At 38.1% G+C, this 12954-nt stretch overlaps 1 protein-coding gene across 1 annotated transcript; it reads left to right on the forward strand.

Moving 5' to 3' along the window:
* Positions 1-244: 244 nt before the first annotated feature.
* On the forward strand, positions 245-4963 carry ackr3a (atypical chemokine receptor 3a). Its single transcript, XM_079463670.1, has 2 exons — positions 245-329; positions 2743-4963. Exons 1-2 carry the CDS (start codon positions 321-323, stop codon positions 3883-3885), a joined length of 1152 nt encoding a protein of 383 aa, XP_079319796.1. The 5' UTR covers positions 245-320; the 3' UTR covers positions 3886-4963.
* The last annotated feature ends 7991 nt before the right edge of the window (positions 4964-12954 follow it).

The raw sequence follows: 12954 nt of genomic DNA on the forward strand, positions 1-12954 counted from the left end.
GGGGTGGATCCGTGCTGCTCATATAGTTTCATCATGAATCATCGTGTGAAAGACAACATTAACAAAGAGTTACTATCATACAAAGGCCGTACAAATAAGGCAAACAGTGAGAGTTGTGAGAATGCTTATAGCCAGTAACTGTACATGTGCGCAACTCTCGTCTCATTGCCGCTATTCACAGACGCTTTATGGGCGTCGCCGCTTTCAGACTCTCTATTTAAACAACCTGCAGCGGACGCGTGCTGGCGGGAGCGCTTCTTGTCTTTCTGGACTACAACAAAAACGAGGATCAATCGTACTGCGTACATTAAAGGGACAAAATGACGGAGGTAAGTAAATATGACTTAGTTTGAAAGAACGAGCAAATGCCGAGGACTAAACGTGGATGTTTTCTAGTTACACCGTTGTCTGGTTTAAACACCTGCACAGATTTGCTACTACATATCATTTTTCTTTCAATTCAGAATGTAAACGACCGAAAACTAATATTTATTCATTTCTAAGTGTTAGACAAACATGACTATACTAAAATGAGTGTGGTGTCGTAATAAAGTTGACATCAGTGAATCCTCGACAGTCGCATCAGCATATGACGTTAAGGATGTTTATCAATGACCATTTTTCCAAAGGCGTTCTGCTGCCCTATAAATGTTTTAAGTTAAATCATGCTGTTGGCTAAGTCATAGCTTAGTATTTTAGTGCTAAATTGCAATAACTTATAAAAAGTTTTAAGTTTCTTAAATGTATTGTAATATGTCGCCATCAGTTATTGATCACATCATTTTTACAGTTTCCTATCATTTGTTTCAACCTAAAATCCTCTTAACTTGTTTTGCCTTAACAATGTGATATAACATAACATAACCAAAGACTACAATCCAGAGATTTGTTTTGAAGTATAAGCTCACATATGTTACACATTTTCATCAAAGTTCATTACGTCCATGTCTCTGCATACATTGCTCTGCAGTTCTTTGCTGGAAATGATCTCAGCGTGTCACATTTGTTCATCCTTTAACTCCATGTATAATTCTATTTCATTTTTTATATCTGTCAAAATCCATACCCTCAACAAAATAAAACATTAATTTGAAACAGAGAGTTTACTGGCAAAAACATGGAATATATTTTAATTGAAAAGAATAAAATGCTGAATATAGGGCTGTAGAGAACTTTCAAAGCACCGGATTTAGATACGACAGAGGTATCCAGTGAGGGTCCAAGCAAAACTGTGAGTGAATCGTGACTTAATCGACAGCATCCTGTCAGCAAGACCAGCGTCACAGGTTCAAGGCCCCCAAGGTGTCTGTTGTCATAAAGCATTTGACTTTTGACCTTACGATGTCCTTGCTTTAACCACTTTGTACCATGTGCTGGGAGACATAGAAGCATTCAGAGTTCACAGATTTAACTGCTTTGACCGAGGACCATCAGAGATATAGTTAACCCAAATAATCCTCGCCTATGACTCTTTCTACTATGGAACACAAAGTAAGAGAGATCGATTTACTGTTGAAGTCAATACGTTTTGTTTGATTACCATTATTCTTCAAAATATAATTTATTTTGTTTTGCAGAAGACAACACGCATAATGTCAAAAATACAGAAAGGACACATGCTTGTTTGCTTAAATTATATTCATCTGTTACATTTTGTGCTATGAAGTGGCTCTCAAAATGTTTTCTTTTAGGGCTTACGCACATAAACCATTTCTAAACAAACATGAGATTAAAAGCTTTTATCACACAGCACTATTGTTTACTTATTAAATGAAAGACAATTAGATTTGACTTTGTAATGAACTTCAAAAGGAAAACAGGTGGAGTAACAGGAAATTTCCTTTTGCTGGGGAAATAGTGTGTGATTCAAGACTTTGGTTATATCAGTTCAGAAATACAGCCACATACTGTTTGTGTTATGATAAGGCTCGTAACACAATAAGCCAGAGATTTATCGTTTGATACCGAAAGCAGCAAACTGACCTCCGCATCCACAGTTTCAGCACTGCTTGAGTCTGAAGGGTTCAACTAAAAAGGATTTAAAGACCAGAAAAAAATTAAGGTCAAAGGTCAGCGACCTCGGCACCCACATAGCAACAGTCTTTTAGAAAGGACCACTTAGATGTTTAAGATGGCGTGACAGAATCCCTAAACTGAAATTACTTTGCTCACAGAATTTGCTGTGAAGTCATAGAACCAAATCGCTTTGATTTTTGGAAAGCAGAACCAGTTTACAGGGTGCCTGAGCACGACTGGCTTAAAGCCAAACAGCTTTGTGCTTTTGAAGTAGTGTCAACTTTCTAAAAGAGCTGAACCATGAAATCATAATAGGATGTTGTGACGATTTCACAGATATGCAATTCTAGTACCACAGTCAGGTTTGTCTTGTGTGATTGAAAAGGTAAATGTCAAAATAAATAGTCAAAACATTGACTCCTAAATGCTTTTTTGCACATATGAGCCTGGTACATATAGCCTGCATCTGTTAGTTCTTACTGTACTGTTAAGCAATACGTGAGATAGTTGGTTGCTGTTTTTTGTAAACTGACAGATGGTCAAAAAATCCTTATAGTGGGTTGGGTAAATCTCACAAATTAAAGAAAACTTAAAATCGAAAAAGAATGAAACAAAAGGCAATTTTGTGAGAGTCACCCAGAGAATGTGGAAGGCATTTAATGGCACTAAAAACAAAGAAAGTTGGACTTTTGTGTTAAACTTTCCTGTTTCCTTCCCTTTCCACAGTTGCTGTCTTCAACTCCAAATGAGAAGATGGGTCTAAGTGCCAGCGAACTATCTGAATTCTTTGCCATGTGGGAGGAATTTAACTTCACAGATGCCAATGAAAACATATCACAAGTGGAAACACAAATGTGCCCCACTTCATTTAACCGCTCCGCTCTTCTTCATGCAATGTGCACCCTTTACGCCTTCATTTTCATCGTTGGCCTAACCGCCAATGCACTAGTGGTGTGGGTCAACCTGCGCTCAGAGCGGCATTATCACGAAACACACTTGTACATCTTAAACCTTGCAGTGGCTGACCTGTGTGTGGTAGCTACTCTCCCCGTGTGGGTAAGCTCGCTTGCACAGGGTGGCCATTGGCCGTTTGGCCAGGTAGCTTGCAAACTGACACATCTTCTGTTTAGTGTCAACCTTTTTGCGAGCATATTTTTCTTGGCGTGCATGAGCGTGGATAGGTATGTTTCTGTGGTATGCTCAGGGGAGATATCTCACAGACGTGGAAGGCAAATACGGCATATAGTGTGTGCTGTAACATGGCTTCTTGCTCTGTTCGCCTCGGTGCCCGACACATACTTCCTGCAGTCGGTGAAGTCGCTACACGGTCATGTGACCTTGTGCCGTCCTGTGTATCCTGAGGACAACCCTCTGCAGTGGATGGTGGGCGTTCAACTGAGTTTTGTGGTTCTAGGTTTTGCCATCCCCTTCCCCGTAATAGCAGTGTCTTATGCCCTTCTGGCAAACTCTCTGGGTTCCCCTAATTCCCCCTCAGGTGGAGATCAGGATCGCAGCTTGAGCAGGAAGGTCATCCTCACGTACATAGTGGTCTTTATAGCCTGCTGGGCACCATATCATGCCGTACTCCTAGCTGACGCTCTAGCCATGCTCGGGGTGCTTCCTCTGGGCTGCAGCGCGGAGAACTCTCTCTTTGTGGCGCTGCACCTCACGCAGTGCCTATCGTTGCTTCACTGCTGCGTGAACCCTGTGGTCTACAGCTTCGCTCATCGTCATTACCGATATGACCTCATGAAGGCCTTCATCTTCAGGTACTCCACCCGTACGGGGCTGACACGTCTTATGGAGGGCTCTCAAGGCACAGAGACAGAGTACGCAATGGTGGAGAACACACCTACAGCGGTGAGCTAGGGGACCTTGGGAATCTTCACACTCCACCACCAAAGTTCTGCACTGCTTCAAACATGACCTCACCTGACATGTTTCAGATTTGGATTTCAAGATAAACAAACTGAATTAGAACTGAATGTTTTTCATCAAAGGTCTAAATGCTTAACGTTCGCCTCAGAGACATTGATAGCTTTTGAGCTTTTGGAATATTTCCAAAGGCTGTTATGCAGAAATGTACCAAAGACAGATGGGATTTTATTTTAACTCTGTGATGTTTTTAACCAGGTTAGAGAAAACTTGGTATTAAGTTACAGTGGCACATCTCACAAACAGTAATTGGGTCAAAAATAATCTCAGACATGTGAGAGAAGCAATTCATGATACAGAATGCGAAAATGTCACATAATTCTAAGAGTGTCTTGCTTCTTAAAATATCAAAAAGGCAAAACTGACAAAAAATTTGAGAAAGTTTAGTTTAGCATTCTTGTAGCTCAGTGGTAAGAGGATGGCGTTAACAATGCCAAGGTCGTGGGTTCGATTGCACATGCTTAGAAACAAATGTATAGGATAATGCAATGTAAGTCGGTTTGCGTAAAAGCCAAAATGCATAAATGTAAATGTTTAGTAAACAAAATGTTTATTTGTAACGTTTATATTGGTCATGTTCTCTTTCTTTTTAATTGCTCAAAGCACTTTGAGGAGGAGCAGAAGCTATTATCTCCGGGGCAAGAATTTCACATTGCTTTTGTATTTTGAAATGTTAGATTTTTGAAGGATGCAACAATCTAGATATATGCAAAGAGCACATCCGTTTCAACTGGATTTGAAGGATAGAGTATCATCCTTACATGCTACTGCATGTGTTTGTGTTTATATATTATTGTATGTTTTGTTCTTGTGTATATGATGCTTTTTGACAGCTTTTATTTTGTAACAGAGCCTCCTATGTTGTACTTAGAAGAACATTGTTTTAATTTTAGATGTGTATATTTAGATTTGCTGTAAGGTATATACATTGCTATATTTAATTCTATCATTTATTTTTGTTATAGAGTTCTGAAGTAAATGTTCTGGAAATAAATATCAAATTGAATCCCTAATGCTGGTTATCTAAACATTTTTATACAACTTCTTTGTATTTAAAGCTAGTGTGTAGTATTTGAAAACTGCACGGATATGAATAATTGAATGAGCTGAAGTCAATGTGGATTTAATAAAAACTTGCCTTTTAAAGTTTTATAAATGATAAAAAACTCTGTAGTATTACTATGTCAAGTCAGATCCGTATCTTCGGGACAAGGATTACTATATAGTATAACTGGTTCACCATCTGTTCAGCAGTGGTGGCCCACTTTCATTTACACCCTAAGGGCTTCATTAAAACTTAAAGGTAATCTACATTCTTTTTTAGTGCAACAGCAAACATCTTTGAACAACTTTTGTCTTAATTGAAAATACTCAATATATCACCACAAACTGTTTCAAGATGGTCACACCAAACGTATGCTAACTTTTACTGTTTGCAGTGGTCAAGCATGTTTATACACTCATTACAGCTGAAACATACGTTTAACATTTGGAAATGTAAAGGGATGTTAAGATTTTCTTGCAATGAAAGTGTAATTAGCTGCTTTTTAAAATTGAAGATACATGAATGTCTGAATACACTTTTCATTTCAAGCCAATACACTTTGAGCAATGTATTGGAACGGAATGTTAACAACATTTTACCAACATAAACATTTCAATGATAAAATAACTTTGAAGTTTCGAATGCATCAAAGAACTTTTAAATGTATTTATTTAATGTGACAATTTGAAAATTCAACTCCCCTAAAAATGTCTCTTAGAAAATAATAAAGGACTCAAATCAGATAACAGTCTTATTTGATACTTATATTAATAATTCAATTTGAACATTAAATGTGGTCCTAAAAATTTGCTCATGTTTATCGAGTCATATAGAAAATATTTTTGAGTTCAAAACATTATAATACAGAATCCTTCCAGTAAGATTCAAAGACTTGACTAATACATATTTGTCACATTAAAATAAATCAGGAAAGGAAGCGGGCCTACTTCAATTGAAATATCTATGTTGATAGCTCTCTATATGCCGTTCACATGTGGGACACATGTTGAGATTTAATTTAGTAACACCCACTGACAAAATCCCATCTGTGGTCTACATTGCAGCTTTAAAACATTGCTACTTTGCAAGCTGCATTTATCTTAACTGATTTAATGGAATTTATGGGTTCAAAAAGAGGAGCCAAAATAAACTTTGGTAGTAGGCCTAATAAGCAGTTTATTGAGAGCAAAGTTGTTGTTAATAGTTAATACCATAGTGAGGTCCCTATTCTAAAGTTTGACCCTGCCTTTTTAGCCAGTAAGCACCACTACCAGTAGCAGAACAAGGACGGAACACATTAGAGCTTGATTTATGCTGATCTGAACTCAGTGTGCAGTCCCTGTCTGCTATCTAATGCTTTCAACACTTTTCTGTATTTAGGCACCCGCAAGGTCTAAGCAAAACCACTTAAGGTCACGTTAGTTGCCGGCTTCAAAGGACATGGTCTGCTTCAGCATAATCCATGGATGTCCAAACGGTTGCCTTGTTGTTTTACATCCTCTGATGGCTCCTTTGCGGCCGGAGATGGTCTGGGATAGGCTTCAGCACTCCTCATGGTCCTATATAGGATAAGATGGATAGAGTATGGAACAGAGATAATTATGTTTTTAATAAGTCTTTGATCTGTCTCACACATTTCATCATTATGGTTTCTTGTCTTTCTCTCTCTTATTTTTGGCAACGGTTAATTGTTGCTGTCATGCAAAGTGTTCAGGTCTGGAAAATAACACCACATTAAAAAAACTGCCAGACATCAGGACAACACAGTTAAACACTGTTAAAACTCATAAGACAATAAACAGCTTCATTAAAAATGTGTTCTTTCAAACACACCATTGTCCTGAATGTAGGGTGTGATTGTGTTAAACCCACAGAGGGAAAGAAAGAGAGCATCAGTTTAAAACAGGTTGTGACTAACAACATACAAGTTCTGTTTCTGCTAAAGAGGGCCTCCGTTTACAGGCTACCCAGCAGCAACGACTGTGAACATTGGAATTTTAACAATGTGGATAGAGAGACTGAAGTTGTTTTCAATGTTTTCTAGCACAAAATTATATTTAGAATAAACATTTAGAGAAGACGTATCGGAAGAACTACAAAAATGATATTGGACATGAAATAAAGGCTGACATTTTGTCATGTGCTGTAGAGAAATCTGTCTTTTTTATCTTATACGCTTTTATTGAACCTCGGGTCTACAGGATATAAATAATAGTCATTTCAGTTGCCTCCTGTGGTTTGGCTGGTGTTCCAAAAGGGATTTAAAAATGGCAGGGAGACACTGGTTCATGCAGACTTAATGAGCAGCTCAGAATGCAATATGAACAGTCGGTATTTCTGTGTTGGTTTTACAACAAAGCTAGAGGAGTTTTTCTGATTCGTGTTTTCATCTAAACATACTGCAGTTGCTACAAAGATGTGAAACATGAAAATGCCTGATGATTATTAATGATATCCACCAACAAAGTAATGTTATGCAAACACTGATATATTTCTCTTTCTGGGATAAAAAAGTACGCTTTGCTTTATAGGCATTTTATACAATAATGCTGTGTGAAAAGGTTTTCACTCAAAGTAACAGTTCACCCGTAAGTAAATATTCTGTCTTGATTTACTCACCCTCTTGTCATTTCATTTATGGCCTGAACTTAAAAGTGTTTTATTAACAAAGTTCTGGAGGAGCGTGTGCAGATAACTAACCCGGCTGGCTTGCTGTGACCAATCTCCCAATCAGATAACTAATCCGGGTGGCTTCCTATAACAAATCGCGCCAATCATCTTTAAGTTCGGGAGAAAACCCCTACAAATAGACAAGAAGCCTTGCACTCATTCTCTCTAAATTTTTCGCAGCATCCCTCCTCCACCCCAACTGCTCATTATCGGCTTACTTTTACCGCAGTATAACAGAGTGTACGACCTGAGTCCGTGCAAGGGGCATGCCCTTCGAGTTTGGAGGAACCACCGAGCTCGGAGCCCTCTCCCCGGGACAGCAAGCCTAAACCGCATAATATCCTTCACCTATCTGTAGTTATCACATGCAAGGCGAAATCGTGAAGTGGCTGGTGAGGTTAACCTCTGGGTTGGGAACACAGGCTTGTCCCAAATTTTAACTGGAAGGAGTGATACATGAACAATCAGCGCTATCACCTTGAGATGGACACTTTTGGATGAAAAGCATTCATGAAGTCATGAATAACCAAACGGACTCTCTACAGTCCATGAGAATCAAGTTTCTCTCTGGGGTTAGATGAGTGTATAGATGCGTATAGTCTTATTTTTCGTCCCTGAAATGTCTGTCTCTCCTATACACTCCAGAGCACAAATTCCCACGGGAATCACTGGACTCTGAGGCTAATGGAAGCAAAAACCCTCTCAGCCCCTTTTCACTTTCAACACAATATCAGCTCATACAATATGCTGAAGGAGTTGAATTTCACATGGAAATAGTAGCTTGATTAGCAAAGCAGGTTTATCCCAACCACTATTATTTCTATTCATCTGCATGTCCATGTGTCCTAAATTGGAGTCCCGGGGACACGGAAACAAATACATAAAGTCTCTGTGACTCAGCAAAGTGAATAAAAGATCAGAAGGAGTTTTGAAATGTTCATTGAAATCTGTTACTTTTAATCACCTCCAACAAGCACTGAATACTGTTTTCGTTAGAAATAGGATAGGTATGAATAGTGTAAATGGAAATACTGTGTGACCTTGTGAAATACGCTGAGTACACCTTATTTAGCAATCCATTTCTTCAAAATAAAGCCTAAATCATGAGTCATATTATTATGTTCAATTAAATTGAGTTATGGACACACACGCACCTAAATATTTTCCTGCTTTATCTTTATTTTAGATTTCGTCATACAATTTGAGAAGTTTTTCTAGTCATATTTATTTTGAAAGACTACAATGATAAACTTACAGTAAGTTTCTTACGAGTGCTTATGAGTTACCGCTCAAACAAAAATGATCACATGTGAAACTTTTCACAGTAGCTCTGAATTTCAGTATATTGTATTCATTGAAACGAATTCCTCAATCATATCCAGATGGTTTATTTTAAGTCAAATGATCTCATACCACAATCACTGTCATTTCTGGCTCACCTCTCTCCTCTTTCTCCAAAAGTTTCTGTGTTCGTTGGAGCTTTGCATGACCTACATGCCCAGGTCTAGACCATATCTTATGCTTGTGTAAACAGATGCATTATGATGATGACCCAGAACATTTTCAGGCTAACACAAACCAGGCTCTGGATAAATAAAATCCATTTGTGGTCCATGAACAAGACAATCATGATGTTTTTTCTTTAAGGTCTATTTAAACTTTAAACATTACATTAACCTGTCTTTACCAATGTTACACAATCCTTCCCAGCAAACATGTAGTGACAGGGTGTAAGTCACTTAGGATAAAATCCTCTGCCAAATGCATAAATATACTGTTTAAGAATTTTGTAAAGTGCTTAAGCAAATCTAAACCCATATATACTGTTTCATCGGACGCATGCGCCTGGCCAGAATTTAAAGTAATAGTTCACCCAAAAATACAAATGTTGCCATCATTTACTCCCCCTCTTGTCATTTCAGACTTACTTTCTTCTGCAACCACACAAAAGATGATATTTTGAAGAAAGTTGGTAACCGAACTGCACTGGACCCCATTCACTTCTATTGGACAGAAAACCAATGCAAGAGAATGGGGACTTTTATTTAAATTAACATTCATTTAAATTAATATTTTCTTGTGTAATAGATATATTAAATATACAATTTGTTTAATTTTATTACATACATCTTTTAAAATAAACATTTTGTTTAATATGTAGTGTAACTTTGTTGCATTTAAGTTTACCCAAGTAGCGGTTCTTCTTCCGGTGACCCAAAAGCATACTTGCTAGACAAATGTGATTTACTGTTAACTCTTTTGCTTGATTCAGAAATAATCTACAGGGCCTCTATCTATTCTTTGCGGATGTCAAGTTCAGGCCACAAAGGCGTGCATTGCTTGTTTATGTTGTTGCTCTGAAACGGTCTATGGAGTGAAAACATACGGTGTATATTTAAATAAGATAGCATATTATCTTTTCATCTGTACATAGTTATGTTTCTTGTTTTCTAGCATGTCATTTGTCACTGTCCTTTTTAAAAAATGGCCTTTTCATATTGGTCAGTCATTTCCTAATTAAACAGACGCTGTTTTAAGTAGCCTGTTCTGTACACCCAGCTCCGTTTACACCAGTAAACAAACAGGTGACTCCAGACGCCCTGGAGGCATCATTCATCACTGGAGCACAGCATGACAGGTAAACTCACAACGAAGAACATGATCCAAACCACAGCAGCGCAAAAACACTACTCACCTAAAAGCACGCTGAACATAATGCTGATGTTTCGTACTATTTCGTACTAAAACATCCAGACACAGGAAGAGCTTCTTTCCTCAGGCCATCTACCTCATGAACAGTTAAATGTTCACCTTTTGCAATAAATGTGTGCAATATTTCCAAATTCCTCGTGTGTGTAAGCACACCTGGCAATAAAGCTTGTTCTGATTCTGATTCTATTTACAGAAGTTACATACATTTTCAGTTTCAGCCTTTCCTTTTTCAGCTCAAAGATACAATTGAATATAAATAAAACTTCATTAGCTGCTTCATTCTATGTTGAGTTATAATAAACTGTACTGTAAACCACTCAATGAGCATGGGAGGCTCATTTTTTGTTAAATTAAAAAACATCTATTTATTCACATTTCAATAAAAAAAAGTCAACAGATGGAAACTGAGACCCTCAGTCGCATTTATTACTGTATGACCTTTTACTTTATGGTAGGATGACCATCACCGTACGTGCTATTTTTCCCTGACACGTCCTGGCCAGGATTTTTAGATTCATCTCCCGGAGGTCACGTATGTCCTCCAATTCAATTCATATAGTGCTTTTCACAGTTCTAATTGTTGCAAAGCAGCTTCACATATCATAAGGAATTTAATAAAAATAATAGAAGGGGGAAAATGAAACAGAAAATACAGCATTAAGATGGTATTATTGTAAGTTTTTCTCTATAAAATGTACACTGATGTCAGTGGTGTCACAAAATGGCTTGGACAGAACCCAGATGCAGGCAGACGAAGGGTTAAAAAAACTTTTCTTAATTGAAAAACCCACAATGGGGAAAACATGCACAAAAACCACTAGCAAACAAACACTAGAAAACAAACACTTCCCACAAGGGAGACAAAACAAAACAAGGTCTTTAGAAAAGAGAAATAAGTTCACAAACTGTAAACAGGAACCAGGGTACTCCAACAACACGAGAAACAGGGGATACTACCGTGACCGCAAGACATCAGTGTTGAGAAAAAACACAAACAATGCACCAACCCTGAACAGAGGGCAACTGGGGCTATATAAAGGGAGACACTTACGAGGAGAGATTACATGGGGAGAGTGGCGACAGGTGATGGGAATTAAACCCTAACGAGATTGAACAACTAAGCAGGTGATGGGAATGAGATCCTAACAAGAAAATTACAGGAGATAGGAGGGCGGGGCTGAGAGACATAACAGGAAGACACGTGGCGCCAAGTAACAACAAAGCCACGTGTCTCCACACATAACCGAAACCCGAAAAACATGGCATGACTCTGCCCAGGGAGCTAGAAAGCTCGAGACAGGAAGGACAGAGTCCTAACAGTGGATTGTCAGAAACTATAAATTATTAAGTATATTTAATTGAGGTATATTATTATTTTAAATATTGTTATCAGGACTGGGAGCCCAAAATCACAATATACCAGAACAATTTTCAATAATACCAAAACGTATATTTGTTAAAATGTTAACATGCATGTGTGTTGTTAAATGCAAGTTGTTTATTGTCATGAACGGATCGGGAAGGTGAGACATGAACAGAGGACCCAGGTGCAGACAGCGGGTAAGGGGTTAAAATACATTTATTAATAAAAAGACCCACAAGGGGGTAACATAACAAGGAACAAAGGAATAAAACATGACGGGAAAACAGGAACACTGACTTACCAAGACCACACTTGAATTAAATACAAATAGCTAGACTAGACTAGACTAGACTCACTGAACAGGACACGGGAACTCACCCACACGTATCAAAATGACGCAGCACAGGACAGAAAAAACTGGGGTGTTATAACAGGACTAATAGGGACAACTGCTCTCTCCACATTAAACATGAGGTTCAGTCATGATCCTGCCACTAAACCAAGAGAAACATGACATGATGAGGCAGAATCATGACAGTTTGTATTAATGGCTTTAACTAAATCAGCAGTCTCCCAGTGAGTGACAGTGGCAAGGAACCAAAACTCTACTATTGATGTACAGTGGACAAACGTGTCCTACAGAGGACACGTGCTAAATCTTTGCCAGGACGCGTCTGGAAAAATGACACGTATGGTCACCCTATTGTATAAAAAAGGATAAAATCACTAAATGATGACTGAGGCTATGCCTAACTTTCCATTTTGTATTTCATATATGTCACGGTTTGGAACAACATGAAAGTACACGATGACGACGGTATTTTCATTTTTGGGTGAACTATTACTTTTAGCAGTTTATAAATATTAGTATTCGTACTGTATAAATTTGGACAGATGGTAAAAACACAGAAGCGTAAGAAACACAGAGGTAATGTTTTGTTCTGAGGCCAGGAATTTACAGTGTAACCCCAGTTTGTCACAGATTTAGGTTGGAAGAAAACATCCACAAACACTTTTTTCTTATATTTTGCTATGAATACTCAAAAGGATTCTATCTGCCAAAGAGCAGAAATCTATTATGTTGCACATGCTGTGTGCTTGACCCCTGTCCCATTTTATAACATTTTTGAGTTGTACTAATATCACAGGAATGTGAATCTCTCTACAGATACCAAGCAAACTGGATCCCTGTAGACAGAGTTTAAGGAAGCAC

The sequence above is a fragment of the Barbatula barbatula genome (genome assembly GCF_947034865.1).
Source record: "Barbatula barbatula genome assembly, chromosome: 9".
Lineage (NCBI taxonomy): Eukaryota > Metazoa > Chordata > Actinopteri > Cypriniformes > Nemacheilidae > Barbatula > Barbatula barbatula.